The sequence below is a fragment of the Lathamus discolor genome, chromosome 5 (assembly GCF_037157495.1).
Source record: "Lathamus discolor isolate bLatDis1 chromosome 5, bLatDis1.hap1, whole genome shotgun sequence".
NCBI classification, from domain to species: domain Eukaryota; kingdom Metazoa; phylum Chordata; class Aves; order Psittaciformes; family Psittacidae; genus Lathamus; species Lathamus discolor.
In genome coordinates, this window is record NC_088888.1 from 59,401,248 (window position 1) to 59,424,162 (window position 22,915).

A 22,915-nucleotide genomic window follows, 5' to 3' on the forward strand; every position below is an offset into this window, starting at 1 on the left:
TGTAGTGTTGAAACATCTGGGCAGATATCAAAAATCACATATACATTGGTAGAATTATAGGATGTTTTGGATTAGAAGGGACCTTTAAAGATCATTTAGTCCAATTCTCTTGTCACTGTATTCACTATCAACTGAATATAACTTTGAACACCACACAATTAGATCAGCAGTAATGACAAGCTCTCTTAGAATTTACTACACAAAAGTACTAATCATATCTAATTTTAAACCACTTTGAGAAGCAACCCTCACCAATGGAGAGATTCAGCAAGTTAAATTTCAGGTATGTGGAGCTGAAGATTAAATTGGAGGTATGACACCAAGAAATATGAAGAATGTTGATGAATGGAATTCATTTTCAGTTCTGAGAAAAGAGAAGATAAATGAGAGAATATCACCTTCATCTTCAGTATTTGCAGCACAAACCTGGTAACAGGAAAGTCTCAGAAGTTTACTTTTAGCACACTACTCTAAGTTTTTTTTTGGGTTTTTTTTTTTTTTGCCTTTAAAGTGTTGCATTGTCTCTCAGTTTCTTGCTTTTAGATGAATCCTTTAAACATACTGACGTCCCACTCTAGGGCTTTTCTCAGAAAAGAGCTGCCTTTGATCGAAATCCTCTGTAACAACTGAAATACCTTAATGTGTTAACAGCATCCTTTCAGATTACTTTTTCAGCACTGTTTCAGAATTGATGGCACCATTAGCTGCTCAGAGATGTCCACATAAGTGAGGTTGTCCTTTTGGGCTGTCAGGTCCTAACTGGTAATATTTTAGGTTTCCCCATGATTAATTTATGCATCACTGATTATTTTTATATTATAAATACATGGTATTAATCCATTGGGTGCTCCCCATGCTCAGCACCCTGACAATTAGCAGCCTGCAGGAAACACACATGAAGTGCGAGATCTGACATGTCAATGCCTTTTTAGAGACACATGAAAGTGCATTTCGTTTTTCATTGTGCCTCACATCTGCTTTCCATGCAGAAGAGGCTCTTTCCACCATGTAGCTTTAGGGTGCAGGAGCATACTAACATGCCTTGGAGGGTGAAAGGAATGTAACAGAGTGCAGTACACACATGAAGGCATGAGAACCGTGTCAAAATACCTCACATAAATCTTTGCTGTCGCACAGAAGTTGCTGGCCTCTTAGCAAGAGACGTTCTCCAGCTCCTCGCTTTCTTTGTCCTTAAGAGGGCAGCATTACGACACAGTAGAGCATCTCCGAGTTAACTTTGAATCATCAGCACCTTAATCAATTTTACTTTCCTTAAACTTCGTCTTTATTTTCTAAGCCTATGTAAGCTGACTTTTTCAGTTGTGTTTTGTCCTAACTATGCAGTTGCAGCCGTTTGCCTATTTAGGAAACGGTCATAAGAATTTAGTTAAAAAAAAAGGAAAAGGCTCTGCATGTTGCTACAGTACACAGTACTGCTGTGTGAAGATAAAACAAGAATTTAGACAAACAAGAAGCATTTTCATTTTAGACAAGTAACACCTTATGAAAAAGTGAGCTGAGAACTGTCTGGATTTTTCCTTGTTTGTTTTTAAAATCAAATGAAAATTCTTTTGGAATAGAATAAGTCAAACCAAAAAGTGCTGTTTTTTTTTTTATTTATTTTATTTTAGCACACTGGTAAGAGCTACAGTCTCAGGTTTGCGCTTTTAACCCATGAGGCTGTTCAATACCCAAGTAGAAGAGTACCTTACAGCCCAGTATCCCCACCCTGCACTGACAGAGTATCTCCATTCCCCTTGAAGCATGATGCCTGCTCTCCCCACTAGGATAACTCCATGCTCTTCACAACACAAACTCCCCATCTGAGAATTGTCACTTTCATAGCGTAGTGGCAGGAGGACAGAGCCCACATCTCAGGCTAACCCCACTGGCCCAGCTCAGGATGCTCTGCATGCATGCCTCCTGAGAGCTCACCGTATCCCCACAGTCTGGGGTAGCCCACGGGCAAACACTGCTGTTGCTCTGACTTCATTCCCACCTCAGGTATGCCCGTGTATTAGCCCTTTTGGTGCTGCCGCAGCATACAACTCCTTTAACAACTCCTGAAAAGCCACCCCACAATTCCCATCCTACAGGCAGTTCCTGATAATGAACCACTACCCTTCTGCTTACCCTCTTATGCCTGGATCAATAATCAGCTTAAAATACAGTGCAGTTGTTTTGGCATAATGGTGCTGCACCTATTTAACTCAAAGGACCAAGGGAGCGTAAAGCTAGCTGCATCTCTGACCCCTCAGTCATGGCTTGAAAGACAAACTCACTAATAGTGGGAGTCACACAGTACAAAACAGGTTCTTAGGATTTTGTGTGAAAGTGTACATTCAATGGGATTCTTCACATACTTACACAGGATTGCAGGATTTGGCTCTATGTTTTTAACTTTAGGACACTTAGAAGGAAACACTTGTGTAGAAACCATCAGAGAAATCAAATAAGAATATACAGGAGCAGACTCCTGATTTACTACAAAATGATGCTTTATTAGACAGAGATCTAACAACTCTAATTCATTTCAAGGATAAGCTGGTTCACTGTGAGAGAATGAAAGCTGTCAAGAACACATTTGCTTTGTAAAACAGTCACTGGCATTTACTGTTTCTTTAGCAGACTTAAAAAATTTATCAAAATGGTATGTAGTCCTCAAGGCATCCCTCTGTGACACACAGGGTGCCTTATTCCTAGGTACAGAATCCTGGTGAACAAGCTTGACTATTGGGATTTAGGATTAGTTTAAAGAGATTTTAGAAGTTTTACTGTTTCTTGTGTTGTTTAATAGCCTTTTTATATGGCATAAAATATGTACACATTAACTTTTTCAGCAGAATCACGCACATACAATTTATAGCATCCTGCCGGGAGTACTGATTACATCTGGCACCTTGGTAATATAGTGGTTACATTCTCTGTCTCACCAGCATAGAAATGAGATTCATGCTGCTAAAGATTCGAGATTCCCCAAACTATACCCAAGAGATCACTAAAAGGTTAAACAAAGAGTAATCTACTAGGTGCTGACAATCTTTCAGGAGCCTGCTTATTGTCCTTATCATCTCTCTCAGATCTTGTAGTCTAACTCAGGCTGTTCCCATGCAACATGAAAGAAGGAAATGAAAATCAATGATTTTGGCAGTGTGATTAATAGCCATGAACTGATTGCTGGACCCTTAGTGAGTATATATTTTAAAACTGGGAATGGTTTTCTAAAGGTCCTTTGAAAGATTTTTCTTTTTGAGCTGGATGAATGTTACATTTAGTCTAAAGAAATTGTACTGGAAATGCGGACTTTTTGGGAAACTATAAGTCCAAAGTAGACCTTGTATGAATTTTATGGTGGGAAAATTGTGCAGTTTCTATGATCTGTGGGACATGGCCTTATTTCTTCTATGTTTTGTTGTTTTAGTTTTGTTTTTTTTTTTGTTTTTTTTTGTTTTGGTTTGTTGTTGTTGTTGTGGTTTTTGTTTGGTTTTTTTTTAACATACCATTTTTTTTTTATTTTTACAAACTTCAGCATAAAATCCAGAGTAAAACTCCAAAGTTCTCCATCCTCATTTCCCATTCATTCATGGTGTATTAGTGGGCAGATAAGTTAATCGTTTATGGCTTCAATTTCTTCATGAGTAAAATTGGAATATGTCTAATTCAAACATTCTGAAGATTTCTGAGTCATTCAAGAAGGTTACAGGTTTGCATTTGAAGCCTGACACTTGCTAATGATTGCATGTAAGATAAATTTGATGTATTTCAATACACAGTCTTCACAAAATGAACAGAGCTATTGAACAGCCAGTGGGAAATGCCACAACTGTAAAACTATGGACATGAAGATAACAGAATCAGAAAAACCTGAAGACAGTCATCTTTTTGCCTGGGGGCAGGATCAATCTACCTACAAACATCCTTAATAGACAATTGTCTAACTTCGTAAAAAGGAACAAAGAGCTGAGACAATTTCTTCTGGCGTTTAACAGTCCTTACAGACAGAATGCTGAATTTTCACCCCCCCCTCCATGTCACACCAAAGTCTCTGTTGCTCTAATGCATCCTCTTTCTTATGTTGTGTCCTGTTCCTTGCAGATCAGGGAACCACGACATTGCACATCAGCCTTCTATTTCTTTGAAGGCTGCTATCATACATTTTCCCAAAGACTCTTATTTGTTTAGTTATTTAAGGTCCTTCCTTAAAGGCTGAGGTGTTTTGAGCCTGCTTATCTTTCATTCTCAACCTAGATGATATTAATTCATCATTTGTTCATTATCAAATGGATTAATATCCGGTTTTTATTTGATTTGATTTTTTTTTTTTTTTCCCTGGAATCAAAACCTGGATGCTTTGCTCCAGTTTTGGCTTTCTTAGGGCTTAGTACTGAAATAATGAACCCTCAGTAATGTAACACAACAATCTGTGTTTTCAAAGTAACATCCAAGTTACTTAATTCATTACAATCATTACCATGTTAGGATTTTCAAGATGAAATTCCATCCTATCACTATGATGAGATCTTCCTCCCTCCCCTTCTTTTAACAATAAGTCATCTTTTCTACCTGATCTTCTATTTAAGAAATATTTTCTTCTGTATGTGTTCATTGATGAGCATACTGGACACTGAGAGTCATGTTCCTTGGAGCTGCAGTAATAAAATTCTAACATTAATTCTTATAAATTCTTATAAATCTCAAATATAAGATCTTATTTGGAATATAGATTGCATTTGATATTTACTGTTCTGTTTTTGCCTCTAGAGGGTGTCTAATGATCTGATGAAAGGATAGAAAAAAGTATCTGGGGTTTGATAAGAAGGATGTGATCTAGAAGAATATATGTTAAAACTCTAAGCATCAAGAAGATTCTGTAATACCAATGTAACTCTTTAAAGATCTGTACTGTTTCTGTGTACATCTGTGAAGAAGGTCAAAGCCACCTCTCCTATTTTAAGGAAAACAGTATGTTCACGTTTACCTATGCTGTTGTGTTGAGTATCATACTCTTCTCAGGGACAGTAGGTTAAGGTTTAAAGCTATGGAAACAAAGACAGAGGAATAGGAATTTGGGAAAATTTTGTCAGAGAAGGAGAGTGAATTATTTTGTTTAGTACAACAGAAATTTGTACCACAAGTGCTCACTCAAGGTGAGTATCACTAAAGGTGTTTACTTCCTATCCCATTTCCTTATGTTTATGAATACTATGTGTTGCATGTTGGGTAATGTTCTTTGTACAGCCTCTCACTGCATATCTGTGAAAGACAGACAGCAGAAAGAAAAGAGGAAGTAGAAAACTATATAGGAAAGATATAGGAGAGAGGGAGAGAAGAACACATAAACAAATGGAAAGGAAGAAGAGTAACAGTATACATATTTGTAGTACAAGATGCATCAGTTTCATTTGTAAAACTCTGAGCACACAGGAAATGGGTCAAACTGCTGATGAAACATGATAAAAAAGTAACACCACATACTGCATCTTTACTTTTACAGAGCGACTATTTTAAACATAAGTCAATATCTGCTAAAAAAGTATAAAACATTAAGCTAAAAATGAAATCCTGCTCTCAGTTAGACCAATGTTTACAGTATATTGTCACTGACTTCAGAGTAAGAAAACCATGATTTTAAGGACTTTTATAATGGGTCAAATAAAGAAATAAGTGACTTAAGCATCAGCATTTGTTGACCTTCAGATTATACCTATGCTTTTGAAGATGAGTAGGTAAGAAAACAGTTTTTAAATCAATTGTGCCCTTGGCCATAGCTATGTTATGGTGTTTAAGATTGTTTCCAGAGTTTAACTTATGCCGTGGCTGCTGCTTCCCAACATAATTTTGAAGTAAACCCCAGGATTATAACTTTCTTTATAATATGGAAAATATATTAATGCACATCCTGAAAGGACTCTGGAGCACTTCTGATCCTGTTCCTCTGGCTTGAAAAGACAATGTCTTCCATGTTGGTGATATTCTTTGTACAACATTTTGTTTCATACCTGTGAAAGACAGAGACAGGAGAAAGAAAGCAAGAGATAGGAAACTATATAGAAAATATACAAGGAGAGAGGGAGACTTACTTCGGCAGGTTGATGGACCATGCATAGGATACATATAACCACCAGAACTAATGGTAGATCCAGCTTTTTTCCTGTAGAGATTTTATCTGTGCGAAATCCTAGTGTGTGCACAATTTACAGTAATGTGGAACAATATCTGTGTAAGTATGATTTACCTAGAAGGAAGAATAAAAGAAAAATGGTGTTGAGAGGAAGATGCTGATCTCTTCTCCCTCATAGTGATAGGAGACATGGAAATCCTTTGAAGCTGCATGGAATGTTTAGATTGGACGTTAGGAGGCATTTCTTTACTGAAAGAGTAGTCAGACACTAGAACCAGTTCCCTAGAGAGGTGGTCAATGCCCCAAGCCTGTCAGTGTTTTAGGGGTATTTGGGCAGTGCCTTTAATGATATTATTTAACTTTCGGTCAGCTTCAAAGTTGTCAGGCAGTTGAACTATATGATTGTTGTAGGTCCCTGTCAGCTGAACTACTCTATTCTAAAATTAATATCTAATGTTTTTCTATTGGTTTTGCATGTAATATTTCAGTAACTTAAAGTAATTGAAAAGATTGGTTCTTTTATATAGTGAATCAATATATTCTAAGTTTTAGTTCCTCGCCTCTCTCACATGCACAGTACAGGAGAGAGTGCTGATTTTATTTTTTGGGAAAAAAACCCAGCACGTTCATTCACAGGTGAAATCATGAGAACAGTACTTTGATATATTATTCCTTTCCATCCATCTCTCTTTGGATTTCTCTGCCTCTCTTGGTAGAATTGCAACTTCTTAAGATAAAGATAGTAAATCATGTTCGTAAGTCATCTGTGGCATAGCATAGATAGAGTTACGTGAGAAATTATCTTGACCCGTCATAAAATCTTCATAAATATATACACTTTCTAAATTTAAAACCTCTTCATAACAGGGTCAGTTTTGGAATACATTTTCTTAAAAGAATGGGAAAGTCATGTTCACTGATAATTCTTTGTCATCCACTTACCATATTTTTTCCCACTCACTGATAGTTTCTATTAGAAGTATTTTTCATGCATCAGAGTGCTGCAGTGGTTTTATTCAGAAAGGCTGCTTCATGGAAAGCAAACTAACTTACGGTTTTTAACAGTGTGTGCTGTATATCATGTAGAGTAATGTACGATAAAATGAAAAATTATGGCTGAGGTCTGGTCCCATTGCACATAATTGCAAAACTCACATTATATTAGGCAGAGTGAGATCTGATTGTTTGAACAAATAAAGATAGTTTCTATTCTTTCAATTCTTGACAGAGCTTTATTGCATTGTGTTCATTTGTTGTCAGACATAGCCTGTTCTAGGCCCAAATTCAGCTAATAAATAAGCAACCCTCATCACTGAAACACTTGAAAATGTACTTTTAATGCTGTCCAGAGTAGAGATGGATTACTAGATCAGCCTTATGAAAATAAATAGCCAGAGTTCCCTCATTATGAATGTAAAAGATTTAAGGTTGGAAAATGCCAACTCAAATATAACTCTATGTCTTTGTGGATTTATGTTTTAAGATTATACACAAACCAGGAAAGTGATTAATCAATAAGAATAAACAATTTTGTCAAGAATAAAATTACACACATAATTTATTTTCATTGAAAAGAATGGCAATTTGCAAATTACAGAAACAAAATGGAAGTGATGATTAAATGGCTTTTAAAAAAACTACAAAGTGGTGGTAATGCGTTCCATTCTAATATGCAAATGGCAAGAAATACAGCTGAAAAGACAGCTGTAATAAAAAATTACTGTGCTCCATTTCAATTTGTTACCTTAAAAAAAACCCAAACAACACAACTTTAAAATGTTCAATCTTTTAAATTATTTCTCAAGCACAGATTCAGAGCAGTATTCATTTACTTTTCTTATAATTTCTTTAAAGATCATATTATTCAAATATTTTACTTTACCAGCACATTTTACTTGCTTTATCATGTCTTAAGATGTTTTTCTAAGTGAGGTATAATAAATATTTAAATTAGCATATATTAATGCATCAGTATGATGACTTGAAAAAGATTATACAATATAGAAAGTTATGCTACAGGCAGCAGTTTCATACATTATTTAATTATGATTCTTGTATTTTATGTCTTAATTTCTCATTTTCCTTCATGGAGTTTTTTCCTGTTTACAAAATCTGAAACAATTCTAGAGGAAAATGTTTCTGTTGTAGTCTCATTTTATTATGAAGAAAAGAACACCCTCTTTTTCAATTTCCACTTTGAACTGGCTCATATTTATTAAAAAAACTCATGGTGGATATTGTCTTGGAATATTCTTTTTTTCCCCAGCAGAGTACTGTTCTGGCTGTAATTCTCTGCATGGCATAACAAAATTGTTTCAAACATCATTTATCATCAATACCAAAAGCTGGTGCTCAGTGATCTCCATTCTCTGTCTCTGAAATACTGAGCAGCATAATTATGAGGCAGAGGATAGTTCATTTTTTCTAAAAATCTAAGGGTTTATGTACTTACACATATAGTTCCATACAGACCACATACAAATCAATAAACATGGGAAATATCTGTAATGAAAACACATACAAGATTGGTTTTGAAAGTGTGGAACAGAAGTAAAAATTATATCTAAAACAAGACTTTCGAATTATTATTGATTCTAATCTTATCTGTACTTATTTAATATGCCTCAGTTTGATAATTCATGCAGAACAGTACCTCATTCAAAGAGCATTTCAATTAATATCAGTGTTGTGGATTAGGTTTGTACTAACTTTACTAAAATATATCATATTAACACATTATTCTTCTGTCCAGCCAACTAAGAGAAATGTGTTTCACTACCATGTTTAAACATGATTGTTTTGAAAAATAAACAAGGCCTAAGGAGTATTGACTTCCAGTTAATTAGAATTTGATTTAATGGATTTAGAGTACTGCAAATTAATCCTTTAAGCGGGTGTAAGGTTCTTTGCAAGATTCTTACTTATATAGGACTTTGCAAGCAGTATGCCAAATATAAAAAGTTACTTCAGATATCTGTCATTCTCAAACCTATATCCTCATTGTGAACTTTTTTCTTTGTTGAACAAGGAAATATACTTTAAAAGCAATGGGGAATTGTCTAGTTTGAAGAGGGAAAGTACTACTAGATTGAACAGATTTGTTTGCTTTCTAAAATCTAAGTTTATATGATACTGTCATACACAGATTGTAAATGATCCATCTTTGCTTTAAGGTATTCCATATTTCAAGAAACTACTTTCAATGCTAATGAGTTTTTAAATAATATATGGATCAGAGTACTAAATTTCAGTATCCTTACTGTAAATGTGCCGTACGGGTCATAATAAATTCATCTTTCTCACCAGCTGTTGCTGGCTGTAAGAATGAGGTGAGATTCTTCTGTCCTTCTGAAAGCATTTTTGCTAATAAAATTCATCAATATATCTGATTAAGTCACAGACACTTTACATCCAGTAGCTTATTTATTTGGACGATTTCTGGTTTGACACTCAGCCTCCAAAACAAATTAATTAAAGAATAGAAGGCCAGTAAGCAATACAGATCTGTTTGGCCTCCTCTGAAAAAAAGAAAATATAGCAGAATGCAAAGCAACAAAACTAAATTAAGTCCAGAAATAGGTGCTGCAAAGATTATCCTGTAAAATTATATGTAATACCAGTGGGGAGGATTCAAACAACAGTTTATATCAAAAAGCCCCATAATATACATGATTATCCTAATTTATTCCAAACTGTGAGCATGAAAATTAGGATCATGGGATTTCTCAGTTGGGCTTGGGTTTTTTTTTTCAGTAGAACCAGCAAGAACAATATTTATTACCTGTTAATTTTTTCTTGCCTGGGATAAAATTATATCGTCTCTAAGAGATAGAGTACTGCTTTATTTTCAGAAATTCAGAAAATCCTCGATGAAGTCACCAGGATGGGAACAAAGCCTTGCAGAGGCACTACTTCAGCATAGCCACCACAGCTCAGCCACAGTCCTGCCCCATACAGGCTTCGGAATCTGCTAAGCATTTCTCAGTAACCACACTCCTCTCTCTTTTTGAGGAGAGTTTTTAATCTGACTGCTGCATTTCATGGCTATTTGTTAAAGACTACTTGTTTCATAGAACTGATCCTGAAGAGTTGGTTGGGAAGCAATCTGATTTATGGTTATTGATCACTTCCAGCAAAAGTCTTTCTGGTCTTGTAAAGCCAAGCAGGGCCATAAATTTGGAGACAAGATCAATTTAATGCCTGGGTTTATTTTAGGTAAGATACAAATATTGGTAGGCTTAAGCCCCATTCTACCTAAAGTTACAAATATTTATCTGAGTGGTCTCAGTGAATGCAGTGTGATTTCTAATGTGTATTCATATTGGTACCTGAGTATAAATATGGGTCTTGAACCTGAAAAGAACCATACATGAAATTGATTCTCTACAACTGAAGTAGCTCTATTGTCATGATGAAACTATTCTGTGCAGTACATGTGTATGCAAATCTTTGCGGGATTAATGCCCAAGTTGCCAGAACCACAAAACTACAGGAAAATCCAATCAATAGTCAAACAGAAAAAAACCCCAGATTTAATACATTTTTCTAGTATTTTCTGATTTTAGTAAATATAGACAATTCTTTAAACAAGAGTAATGAAGGTAGTTTCTTTTTCAACACAGGCCTTTCCTGACTTTACATATTGTCCTTCAGAGCCAAGAAAAGAAAATATATCTTGTGTATCTCTGTTGTTATTGATCTGGGTAGTGACTAATAATTGCTGTAGAGAAAAAATAATCTCCAGTGTTGCTTCAGAAGCCAAATAAAATTTTCATAATCTGCAAAATCAGTATGCCTTTTTTTTACCAGACCCAAAGGGTTCACTACAGATTGTGAGGTTTATTGATCACTTAACATGTATAGTACTTTCATCTTTATTCAATGTCTTTTTCAGCACTGCAGAACAGGAGTAGGTAAGCAGTTCCCCATCCCTTTTGAGTGGAGATGCACCAGAAAGTGATGAATTTTCAGTGGAAACTTCTTTCAGTCGTTCCACAACTCCAAGTCCATCAGTAGGCTTCTGCCTGTGCCACTGGTCTCCTCATTTAGAGGACTGAGACACATAATGAAAACAAGTGGCTTTGGTTTCTAAGTGGTTTAGTTGGCTTTTCTTTCTAGTAAAGCAACAGAAGCCAGAAGCTCTAAATGGAGCTGGGAGATACGTGTAAATGGTTTAGGAAAACAGCAGTTATTCCTGCAGGACAGGGGAAAGGAGCCAGCTTTCTTTATCACCAGGAAGCTATAGGTCTATGTGTAGGTTTTGATTGATGTCTCGTCTGGAAGAGTTTGCTTCTTACTGAAATGCCACTGCATTACTCAGGTACGTTATCTCCTGTGCTTCCTGACACAAGCATTGCATGTTCCCCAGGCTATGGCGATTTCGAGTTGTTTTAAAGCTTGGGCTGAGCTACTGGGATGTGGCAGTCAGCTCACCAGGCTGCTTTGCCACAACAGTATCTGGATGTCTGTATGCTAGTTTATAGGTGTTTTAGAAATGGAAATATATTGGTCAATGTAGTTTTATTAGCTTGTATGGTGACTGAAGGCAGCTATCACTTTATATGTGGTTGATATAATTAGCCAACCATCTAGAGCAACATTGTTTTTGCAAGTGCCTTTGTTCCATTAAAATGAAGAATAAGGAATGAATTAAAATCTATTGCTGTATTACTGTAAGCCCCATGTAAGAGGTGCCCTGTAAGAAGTGCCAAACCGAACTCAGTAAAAGGAAAAGCCAGAGAACTGGTTTGAAAGGCAAGTGATCAGCTGGGGAAAGTGTCTGAGTGTGAGTGAGAGCAGAAGATGCAGTCCAGGTGAGGGCGTCTGCCAGCCTCAGGCGAGCAAAGGCTTCCCTCCAGGAACCGAAACCAGTGCAAACCAGGAAACAAAGAGAAATATTCAGGCTGTCCACGTCAGAGACTGCTAAGGAAACAGGCAGGTCAGCTTAGTTAATCATTACCAGAACAGACTTTACAGGCGTTCACTGTTGATCAGATGACAGGACCCTATCTGAGATAAGAAAACACCCATCCCAAGTAATAAGAGTTGAGAAGCCTCCCGTGCTTAGATGTTCTGACTTTGTTATTTTGCTGTGGGAGAAGAGGCTCCATGCTCCCCCATGGTTCCTGGAGCTAAGCCTAGCACAGCTTTCCTGTTCTGAAGAGGAAGTGAGAAATTCCCTCCGCATGTGCCTCCAGCACTGGAATATTCAGGTTTCAGTCCCGCTCCAGGAGCTGCCTGTAATGAGCTCTCAGTGGTCCTCAGAGAGAAGCTTCCAGCTGTGCCAAGAGTTGTTTCATTTTGTGCCAAAGCAGGAGGGAGAGAAGAAATCTTGCAAAATGCTAAAATGTTGATGGTGCAAAAATTGGTCTAAGGGTATTGCAACTGGGAAAACAGAAAGAAAACTAGAAGCAGAGGAAGGCACAAGAAAACAGGATGGGAAACTTTTGTCAGAAGCACTGTGCCTGTTTGGAACCCTACATCCCATTCTTATTCTCAGGGAGAGATGGTGAGCAGGATGAGAAACCTGGCCAAGTCTTCACCAACCTTGCTGTGGTAAAAGATGACTGCCAAACAGGACAGAATGACAGAGAGAGTAAGATAAAGCAGAAACCTTTACCTCCACTGCCTGGCCAGCATCTGGTGAATATTTGCACATTTGTGGCACTCTTCGACTATGAGGCTCGCACTGAGGAGGACTTGAGCTTCCACGCTGGGGATAAGCTTAAAGTGCTGGATGCATCCCATGAGGGCTGGTGGTATGCTAGGCTACTCCTGCCTACAGGGTCAGTCTGTCCTGGCCGCAAGCTCCAGGGCTACATCCCTGCCAACTACATAGCTGCTGACCAGAGCATCCAAGCTGAGCCGTGAGTACCCATGTAAAGCACAGCACAGTATCTTTTCTGTCAGGTTAAATAGGACTGGGACGGGAAGTTATGGCCTTTCTCTTGCTGGGGAACACCCTGCCATAGTCAGCCTCTAGTGGTCCTACCAGTGATAGCTGTAGTTGACACGTTCAGGGGAAGGACACTGTTGTCACAAGAAAATAAATTACAAAATGCAGAGTATTGAAGGTTTTGGTTTGGTTTCAATAATTTCCCTTTCTGATATACCCTAATCACATGTTTGAGAAGTGCCTGGGAATATCAGGTGGGTTACCACTGCCATGGTTCATTATTTTTGTTTGCATAACAGTAGGAGTCTTTCGGATGCTTCCCAAAGAGTGCAAGGAGATGCCCCCTGTCCTAAACAGTTTTCAGCCTAGCCAGCTGCGAAGTTATTAATTAGTCCTTTTTAGGAAGCTGCCTTTACACCTTCTTACAAATGCTGGGTCTCAAACAGCTAAGTTTTTAATGGCTTTCTCTGCATTACTTTTTTCTTCTTTGGAGGCAAACCTCTGCTCTCAGGAGAAACTAAATTGGAGTAAGTACTGCAGAGGACAAAAGAGTGGATATAGCAATAGAATACAAATTTAATTTTTTAAACTTTCATGGAGTTTAATTATGCAGTCCATGTTTTTCTGCCCCGTCAAAACATGTCCAATCTTATTTAATATTCTGAACTAGAGCAGAAATCACACAAAATCGGTTACTTAGCTCCCTAGTGAGGATGAGTAAGGTCTGAGTCAGCCTGGGATGCAGAGTTATTTTTGTGTTTTGCAGTCAGAGGCAGTGTTTGCTTAAATAGGTCTGACTGCAGTTCCAGAGGTATGTTTTGGCAGAAGTTATACGTGTGGAAAGAGACAGGAGAAATAGCATTCATTACTAGTCTCAGAATTAATGTTGACTTTAGGGGGATGATGCAGCTTTTCAGTTAAATCTCATTTGGACCTGAAACATAAGCTCTGATGTGATCTGCCCACCATAGTGCCAAGGGCTAGGAAAACTATCTCAGGTATAATTATGCCAGTCTTTTATCAGCTGTGCTAGAGGCGTCTTAGGGCTACTGTAAGATTCCTCTCTAACCTGAAGACCTTAATTTCTGGAGTCTGACCAGCTGTTTCTATTTCTGTATTCAGGCAGACAACCCTTTCAATGTTCAGAAGAATTCTTCCAATTGCAGAAATTAATCTGTAGGGATGGCATTTTCTGAACCACTAGAGAAATGGTTGTAGGCTCTAATTCAGCTCAGCTTGGCCTTTGCTCTCTTTCAAGAACTAGTTTTATTACAAGTCATCTAAGATTTCTGCTTGCTGTTAATACTTTGAAAGTAATTTTGCTCAGTTGTACAACACTCAGTTTTTAAAGTCCCTCTTATCTTTCTGTACCTACAGCATCAAATACAAAGTTAAGTTTGCTAAAGTGCATTGTTGATAACCTTTGTTGTTTCCTTGTTACAGAATCGATTTGATTTTATTTTACTCCTTTTATATACATTCTCTCTTTTTTAATAAAGACTAAGTTTTGGCAAAAGATTTTTTTATCGGTTTCTAGAACATTGGAGAGAAGAAAATGGAGAGCTTTTACAGCTCTTTTTAGTTTCATACCAAAGTTAATCTGGCTAAATATGTTGTCTTTTCTCAGATTACCTTCTGAATAAGTTGGCTTTAGTGGTCTTCTTACGTATACAAAATTGCTGTCACGCCACACACATATAACCATAGGCTAACTCAGAGTGGAAAGGGCCTCTGAAAGACATTTTAAATCATTCTCCAAACTCAAACATGGCTAAAATAAAATTAGACCCGTTTGCTTAGTTGGGCATTCCCTCTCCCACTTTTAGTGAGGATTTTTTTTGCTTTGTATCCAGTTGGAATATTCCTTTCTACAACTTCTTCCAAGAATTCCTTTTCATCACCTTCTTCCTAGCTGAAGCACCTGTGATTTTTTTTTCAAGGAGAAAGTCTTTCTTGAACTTTTCTTTGGTATAAAAGAGAATGAAGTAAAGTAAGAAGAAAAGTGAGAAACTTCTTCCTTGTCTTCATTTGGATAACAGTTTTTCTTCCTGGAAGTCTCTTTGACTCCATGCAATATGACTGATGTAGTGCTGATAAGGTGATAAATAACTGGATGAAAGGGCAGAAAGGATGTGCAGTATCTCCAGACTGAGGAAAATAATAATTAAATACTATTTATAAGAGGAAATTTTCATGTATCCTTGGCTATCAGAATGTTCCATCAGAACTGAGAAAGAATGAGATTTCTTTACTGAGTTGCTCTCCTCAGACCAAAGTTTATTGGCAGAAATTGTATGCTAAAATTGAAGGAAGACTTTGTTTATACTACATGTTGCTAACATATTTGTATTATATAATATAACAACAACTTATGCCAAAAGTCCAACACTTCTTGTTTATGCATAATATCGTGTTAAAAAAAAGTTCCTCTTTGGCTTGAGTGATCTCTTCCAGTGTGAATCACTTGGATAAAACCATTAACAATCTGTGTGAATAGGAGAAGGTGACAAAAAGGTAAATCCATGGCTTGGGTTTTGCCTGCTGCAGCATTGCAGTCCAAATGTGTACTACATGAGATTAAATAAGTCCAAGGAATGCACACCTGCTACCATGAAGGTTGTTTTGGACAGACTGAGGAAACAAGACTCTTCATTTTTATATTTACCAGTAAAGCATCTTCTTATTGCTGATCTTTTCTAGCACCTGCAGTGCTCCTTATACTAACAACAACCTGTCAGGTGGAGGTATTGTGAAGTGATTGTGCCTAGTGTCTCTGAAGACAGGTGTGTTTTCCTGGCCCTACCTGGAATAGGTGAGACAAGGTAGCCAGGCAGGGGAAGCATTTGTCTACCAGATCATAGTCACAAAGAGAACTTTCAGTTCATGAGAAAATAAATCTGTTACTACAAAATTGTTATTTTACTTAATATCTGACCAAAAGCAGATGCAGGCTGTGCTAATGATAAATTAGCAACTGTGAGAACACTTAGTGCTTTTCTTCTCTCTGCATCGCAGATTGCAGTTAAGACCACAAGCCAGACAGATTTTTCATTTCTAAGGACGTTTGAGTGAGGTTGTATCTGCCTTATCCGATAGCATAAGAATGCTCTTCTTTCTGAGTTTAAGCACATAATTCAACTTGCATGTCCAGCAAAGAGCAATTCGATTAACACCAGAATATGAATTTAATGAAATAAATTTCTTTGGCAAGGAGTTTGACCTTTCTATGTCTGTGTTCTTTCTGTGCTTGCTTTTCTGCACTATAAACAGGAACCATAGTAATGCATTCACCTGCCCTTATTTTATTATTGCCAGTTGTTTTAACTAAACAAGAAAATGACATAGTAGAAATTGTTACGGACAACAAATACAGCCCAGCTGTACAGTTAATTGTATTGAAGAAAAAAAAAAAACCAAACCCAAACAAAACAACCAAACAAAAAGAACTCACTGCAGGAGTGTCATGAGTTCTTTATTTCTAGAAAAAGGGAAGAGTGTTCTTAGAGGGGATCTTGCCTGCCATCCTGATGGACCAGTTGGCTGTTTATTGAAAGTAAATTTCATGCACATGTTCATGCCAACATTATTAACACAAGACTGCTGTGCTGAGGGAAGTAAATCCACACAAATTTGTAGTAGATTAGGTCAAAGAAGATCGCAGAGATTACTTTAAACTTTTGCCAGTTTCAGAAACATTCCATATTTCAGAGAGATTTCTTACATAGATATTTCCCAGATGGTGGAAACTGAGCCCCAGACCTAATCAATGAAACCTCACTAGTCAATTCCACAATGAGCATTTTAAGCAACTCTTTGAAAGTAGAAATGACTTATAGGTTATTTTTGTCAATCACCTTCTGTGACCTGGCTCAGCTTTAACTATTTCATACACTGAATCTGAGTTACTGTATGTGAACAATAAAGCATTCCCTGGGCTGATGTGTTTCAGACTCTCTGCAAAGTCAGGTTGATGGGGTATCTTTAGTTTATGTAGGTCATCTTTCAAAGTGGTATTTAGAGCCAAAATATATCTGGAGACCCTTTTTAAAAGGAAACCTTAGATTCTGCTGAGCAGCTCAGAAAACTGAATGTAATCCACTGTGGTTTCTGTTCTGTGCACTCCCTCTCTCTTAGTCTCATAATTTCTCTCTCTATTACAGTACAAACTCCTGAAGAGACCATCAGCATCTAACCCTTATATTAGAACTGCTTATTGCTTACATGACTACGCAAAGTAGTAGAAGGTTATTCTCATATTCTTGGATCCTGTTAACATTAAATACAAAAGCTATTGTCATATAGGTTTTGGTAGAAAAGGTTTGTTTATCATCAAAATATGTATTTATTATAAATCATTGAAATAGTAGCATGTGAACTCATTTGAAATTCCATCTTTTTTTTTAATTTGAAATTGCGTCTTTTCTTTCATTTGATATATTTTATGTGTGTACTTTTGTGTGTGCATACACATGTACATACACACCATAGATAAAGTTTGTGAGACTGATACTTTTAAGACCGTGCAAAACAGCCCTGTGAAAATACGTGTGTATTGGAAACCCAGAAGATCATGATTTTGAAGTATTTTGACCTTGTGTTTATAGCATCTCAGGTACCCAAAGTTTGGAACTGCCATGCATGTTTTGGAGTGCCTTTTTTGAATTTAAATGATTGAATACTATAGAAAGATAACAAATTTAATTACTTCTTTACTTGTGGTTGAGCATTCCAGTGCTGTCTTCAAGTATCTCTCAAACTTTGTCTTCAGTTTTCCTCATTTCTTAAATATGTCAAGAAACACTGAAAAGGAGGTAATTTACAGTATTGTGAAATGTCAGATTTTGTCAAGTGCCAGAAGTATTTAGACATCCATGTGTATAACCATGTCCAGAAAATGTGTGTCTCTGCTCAGAAACCTGGAAGGAATGGCATTATAGATGGGCAATTCATGTAAATGTATCTAATTTAAGTCACCTATTTTCCGGCCATGTGATTTTCTAAATATACAACCTTGCCTATTTAAATTCTGAGAAATGAAGGAACATTCTTCCTACCTTATTTTTATTTGAAATTAGTGTGTACATTTAATGATATAGTAGTTTCCATTACCCTGTTGTGAAAGATTTGATAATAATTCATGGGAAGACCAGAAGCAATGCCCTTAAAACCTACAAACATAGCCAGTTAGTTTTTCTTACTGTACTGTGAAACCCAGGTGGCCTTTACAGTGCCTTTTAGAAAAAAAGAAAGACCATATAGTGGACAGAATATCTCAATAGTCCTTTTTGATGTTTTTTCCTCAGACTTAGTAGGAATTAGCATTGTGCCTGCTAGCATAGATTAGTTGGTTTTGAGCGATGTTGTTGTAAAAACATTTGCCAGGTATTGTACAATGGTTACTCTTTCCTTAATAGTTGCCTTTGATGGCTGTCTGTGTAGCACAATAGAGAGCTGTGCAGAGCTGACTGATCTTTGAGTAGGTTTAGAACTGGAAAACAGTAACCAACAGTTCAGCCAGGCTAAAAGTTCTAAAGCTGGGTTGATTTTAAACAAACTAGGTCATATATCTCTGTGAAGAATCATTTTCTAACATGTAAAAAGCACTGTTGGTTTTTAGAAGACTTTGGGGCTTTCTTGGTGTAGGATCATACCTGTATTGAAGAGATTAAGTCATAAAAACACGAAAGATATCCTTCACGGTCAGATCAATGACCCCTCTACCCCCATTATTGTGTTTAAGACAGGATTTTATGAAAAGTCCACAGGCCTGTCCACTTTCTTTGTTCTGTTCCCTCTGCACTTCACCAGAGGCTGGAACTATTGTATAAGCAATGTCAGAGGGTACATCGCTGCCATATCTAATTACTGATCTATTGTCAAATCTGTTTAGCAAAAGTGTAGGTGTTGACACTGCACAATTCTTTATCAGTGCCTGTGGGCAGTGACCAAGCTTTTAGGAAAAAAGCCCAAATCCACAATGAAACGACAGAAACCAAAATCCAAACCCCACAGAAACTCCTATCATCCCTGCAAAAAGTTTTGTATTCCTAAACAAGTGTTTGACTTTCTTCTCTCTGGATTACTGCTTGCTTAATCATGAGTGACTCAAAAAGACCCAAGATCAAAATAAATAGGCATAAAAGGAAATTATAGAACTGCACAGGTCCCTGTCAAATTCAAGGATCGGTTTTTACAGACCGCACCTGCCTGCCCCATCTACCCTAACCAAGCTGAGTCAGCCCGGGCTGCAGACCTCAGTGAGTTTACCCTCATGGATTTACCTGTCAATTCATTTTGCTTCCTATCAAAGATAGATACAGAACTAAACCCAGGGTGTGTCCTGGTATTATTTTACACACATTGTCTTCTAGCATGAGGTCATAGCAGAGATGCCTTGGGCAAACATAATAATGATGCAGCTTTCTATAGCCTGGTTTAGACAACAAAAAATTTACCTACACTTGAATTGTAAAACAGCTTAGTAGAGAAAATATGATCAATCAGGATTCAGATACTTTTCTGTAATAAAATATTTTGTTCCTTTTCAAATTATGCAAGCAAGATATGCATAGCAATATATATACTTTATTAGGTACTATTTAAAAAAAGATGAAATATTACATATTTACTACTACATATAGGAAGAAAAAAGAGTTTTCAGTGGTTTTTAAATAGAACTGTATGGGACATATTTGATGACCCCTTCCTGTGTTAGAACTTTAAAAATAAGAGATTAAACTTCTTTAGTTAAGAAGCTTATTCCTCACTGGCATTTTCTTAAATGTTGACATGCAGGTTTGCACCTCATAACTGTGTAAAGAAACCTGAGTTACAAGACATTAAAATGGAAATCCACATCTTTGCAGTTTTCAATTCTCCAGACATGCCTAGGATTCATCTAGAAATAGCTTTTCAGAAGATCAAACAAAATATTGATCATGAACACATTCCTTTTCTTTATCACTTTAATCAAACAGAAATGCATTTTTTTTCTATGCTGGTACACTGATCTTAATAAAAATTGGAAAAACAAAGGAGTGAATTAAATAATAAGTGATGTTTCCATAAAGGATTGCACTAATTGACATTTTCATTATTTGTATGCAGACTACTCTATAATCTGTATTTTGCATTACAAATTTATCTGCAGTAACATCGGTAAACATTTTCCCTTAGCTTTCTCTCACTAAAGCAGATACATTGCTAGTTAAATTAATAAAATTTTTCAGTATTTATACCACAAATGATTTTTTCAGCACACTTTTTTAAACCTCACTGCAAAAGAAGAGGTAAAAAAGCCCTCTAAGACTCACATGTGGAAATTAATATATACCATGGATTTCAGAAATTATAAGAACTCACAAACCTCGGTCTTTTGAAACTGCTAATCTTTTCAGTCCTTTGAAATTACTAATCTTTTCAGTTAGTGGAAATCCCTATAAGGGTATATGGAAGGAATCTCTGTTCCCCTAAGGTATGTGGTGAAAGAAGCCCTACACAAGAACCTGCAGAGACAAACTTGAGGGACATGTGAGGAGGGAGGTGGTGATGAGGACAAGCCTGCTCAGTCACATGCACTGATAAGGGTATGTGGAGTGTGAGAATGTTTCTTTTTCAGCAAGACTATCAGGGGACTTTGTCCATAACAAAACACACAGAGACACCAAACCTGACCGATTAATGTTAACAAAGACAATAATCAGAAATAAACCCACTCAGTCACACTAACTGATGTGCTATCAAGAAACGGCATGCAAACTTGGACTTTGCAACCAATAGCGATACACACCTGTGAGTCCAGGATGTTGGAGGGGTTTGTGGAGCTCTGTCAAGTGTTAAAACAAGGTTTGGGGGAAAAGGATCAGATAGGAATAAAGAGGGGCTTGACAGAAAGGGGTATAAGAGATGCTGTTCACGTGTAAAATCATATGGGAATAGTCAGTACATTTGCCCAGCTGAGCTCTATGCCTGGTTACCACATTCTGTCTTCTCATTATATCCTTTCTTGACTATCTCTCTGTTGCCCTCTTGACTTCCTAAGAGTGTAACCTTACTCTCTGTCCCATGGGTGAGTGCTGCAAGGACTGTCAGCTATGTGGGGACTTGTGTGACTGGGTACTGGGCCAGCAACTGAAGTCAGAGTGAGGGTGTAGGTGCCCTGGCCTGTTGTGTCAGCTGCTGGAGTGAGTCAGGTCTCAATGCCAGATGCTGGAGTGGGTAGAGTTCTCAGCCACCAGCCAATGGGGTATGTCTCAAATTCAGCTGCTGGGGGGACCTTCTTGTGTGAGACGAGTGTGGGTAGGAGAGGCTGGGATCAGGTCAGGGTTGTTGGATGAAGCTGGTACATGTTGGTCTGTGCTGGTATTTGAAGGGGGGGATCTGCAAATGTGCTTGTGTTTGTGAATCTAGAGAGAGGTGTGTATGCCATCACTAGTGACCTTCTAGCTCTGCCAGCTGAAGCGGAGGAGGAAGGGACTGTACTTGTGTTCTTTGTGAGTCCTGTGAGCACCTACATGGGTGCTGTTGAAGGCAACAGCTTCTCTGTGGCAGACTGTGTGACTGGCCATGTCAGTGACCCCTCTGTGTGTCTGTGTGTCGCTGAGACGCATACCCATCTTCACCACTGATTGAACCTGCAAATGGGAAAGCACCAGCCACATTCCTCAGCATGGGCAGACACCCTGTGTCCCTCAGTTTGGGGTCCAGTGGCTGAGCAGGAGGTCCGTGGAATGCAACAGCTGGAGGAAGTTGTTGCTCCCAAATCCCCTTAGTGCTCGTCTTTACCTCTGCTTCAAAAAAGAGTGTCTTGGCTTTCTATTTCTTTCATTGCATGCTTTTCTCAGACGCCTGCAGATTTATGCTTAGACGTGTATGTATATTCTCAGCCACTGACATGGATGAATCAGTATCATTTTTATCCATAGAAAGTCACCTGATGTTTTTTGCTGTTCCAGAATGACAACTTGATTAGTTTGGAAAGATAATGATTAGTTTTCTGAATTCCTGCAAGGAAAAAAAAGAGAAAATGAGATCTTGTTCTTATTACAGAGCTAAAATGTTTGAAAAATCACCTAGAAACTTCTTTTGATGCTGATATACCTTTCTGACATGGTGTTGTGATCTCTTCCAAAAGAGCCATGTGTGTGGGTTTTGGGCTGATAATATACAGACTGATAAGGAATTTGATGTGCTTTATTTCTTGAAGTTAAAGGTGTCTCTAGTGCGCCACCCTTCCCATCTTTCATCCTGAAAAGGTTGCCCTGAAAACATGGAGACCATTTGGTTAAGAAATTTGTCACCATCTGAAGGAATCATTCTGTTGTGTGGCTGAGGGTCACCTGGGAGTGCCAGACTGCACAGTTCTTTTTTGTGACTCCTGGGGACAAGAGTGACCTGGTTGTTCTCCAGTGAAAGCTGACTTGAGAGAGGATAGGAGTGTGCTCAGGCTGCTGGCGATAGGTTGAGTGTGCCCAAGTGAATGTCCAAAAGAGAGCTTGGCACAAAATGGAAGGAGAGATCTCCTCTGACACCAGTGTCCTGTGCAGGTAAGTTGGGGCTTTTTCTTTCCAGTGGTTTCTTCATTATTTCTGTACTGAGGTGAGTTTCCATGGGAGAAAAGGAAATAATTTCTCAGGAATGATTTTCTCAAGAAAATCAATTGAATGCTTTTGGAAGCTGTAATGTTTTTAAGTGAATGTATGATTGAACATTCTCTTGTCCTTTTGAGTTTACCTTAATAGTAAATCTGTTGATGTTTTTTGTGTTCTCTGTACCATGTTAACATTAAGGCTACCTCAAGGTTTCAGCTTTATTCCTCAGTTGTTATGAATAGCAGAGTTATTGCTACTTTTAGAGTATATTATGGTAGTAAATCAGTACTTTTGTTCATTTGTGTTAAC

At 37.5% G+C, this 22,915-nt stretch overlaps 1 protein-coding gene across 2 annotated transcripts in view; it reads left to right on the forward strand.

The window, feature by feature from the left end:
• Positions 1 to 12,145: 12,145 nt before the first annotated feature.
• FRK (fyn related Src family tyrosine kinase) overlaps positions 12,146 to 22,915 on the forward strand; it is a 52,386-nt gene continuing 41,616 nt past the window's right edge. The window contains exon 1 of one of the 2 annotated variants that reach the window (XM_065681037.1): positions 12,146 to 12,987. In XM_065681037.1, coding sequence (XP_065537109.1) covers positions 12,557 to 12,987 — 431 coding nt within the window. In that variant the 5' untranslated portion in view covers positions 12,146 to 12,556. The remainder of the gene's footprint in view (positions 12,988 to 22,915) is intronic. The other variant, XM_065681036.1, reaches the window with a different exon arrangement.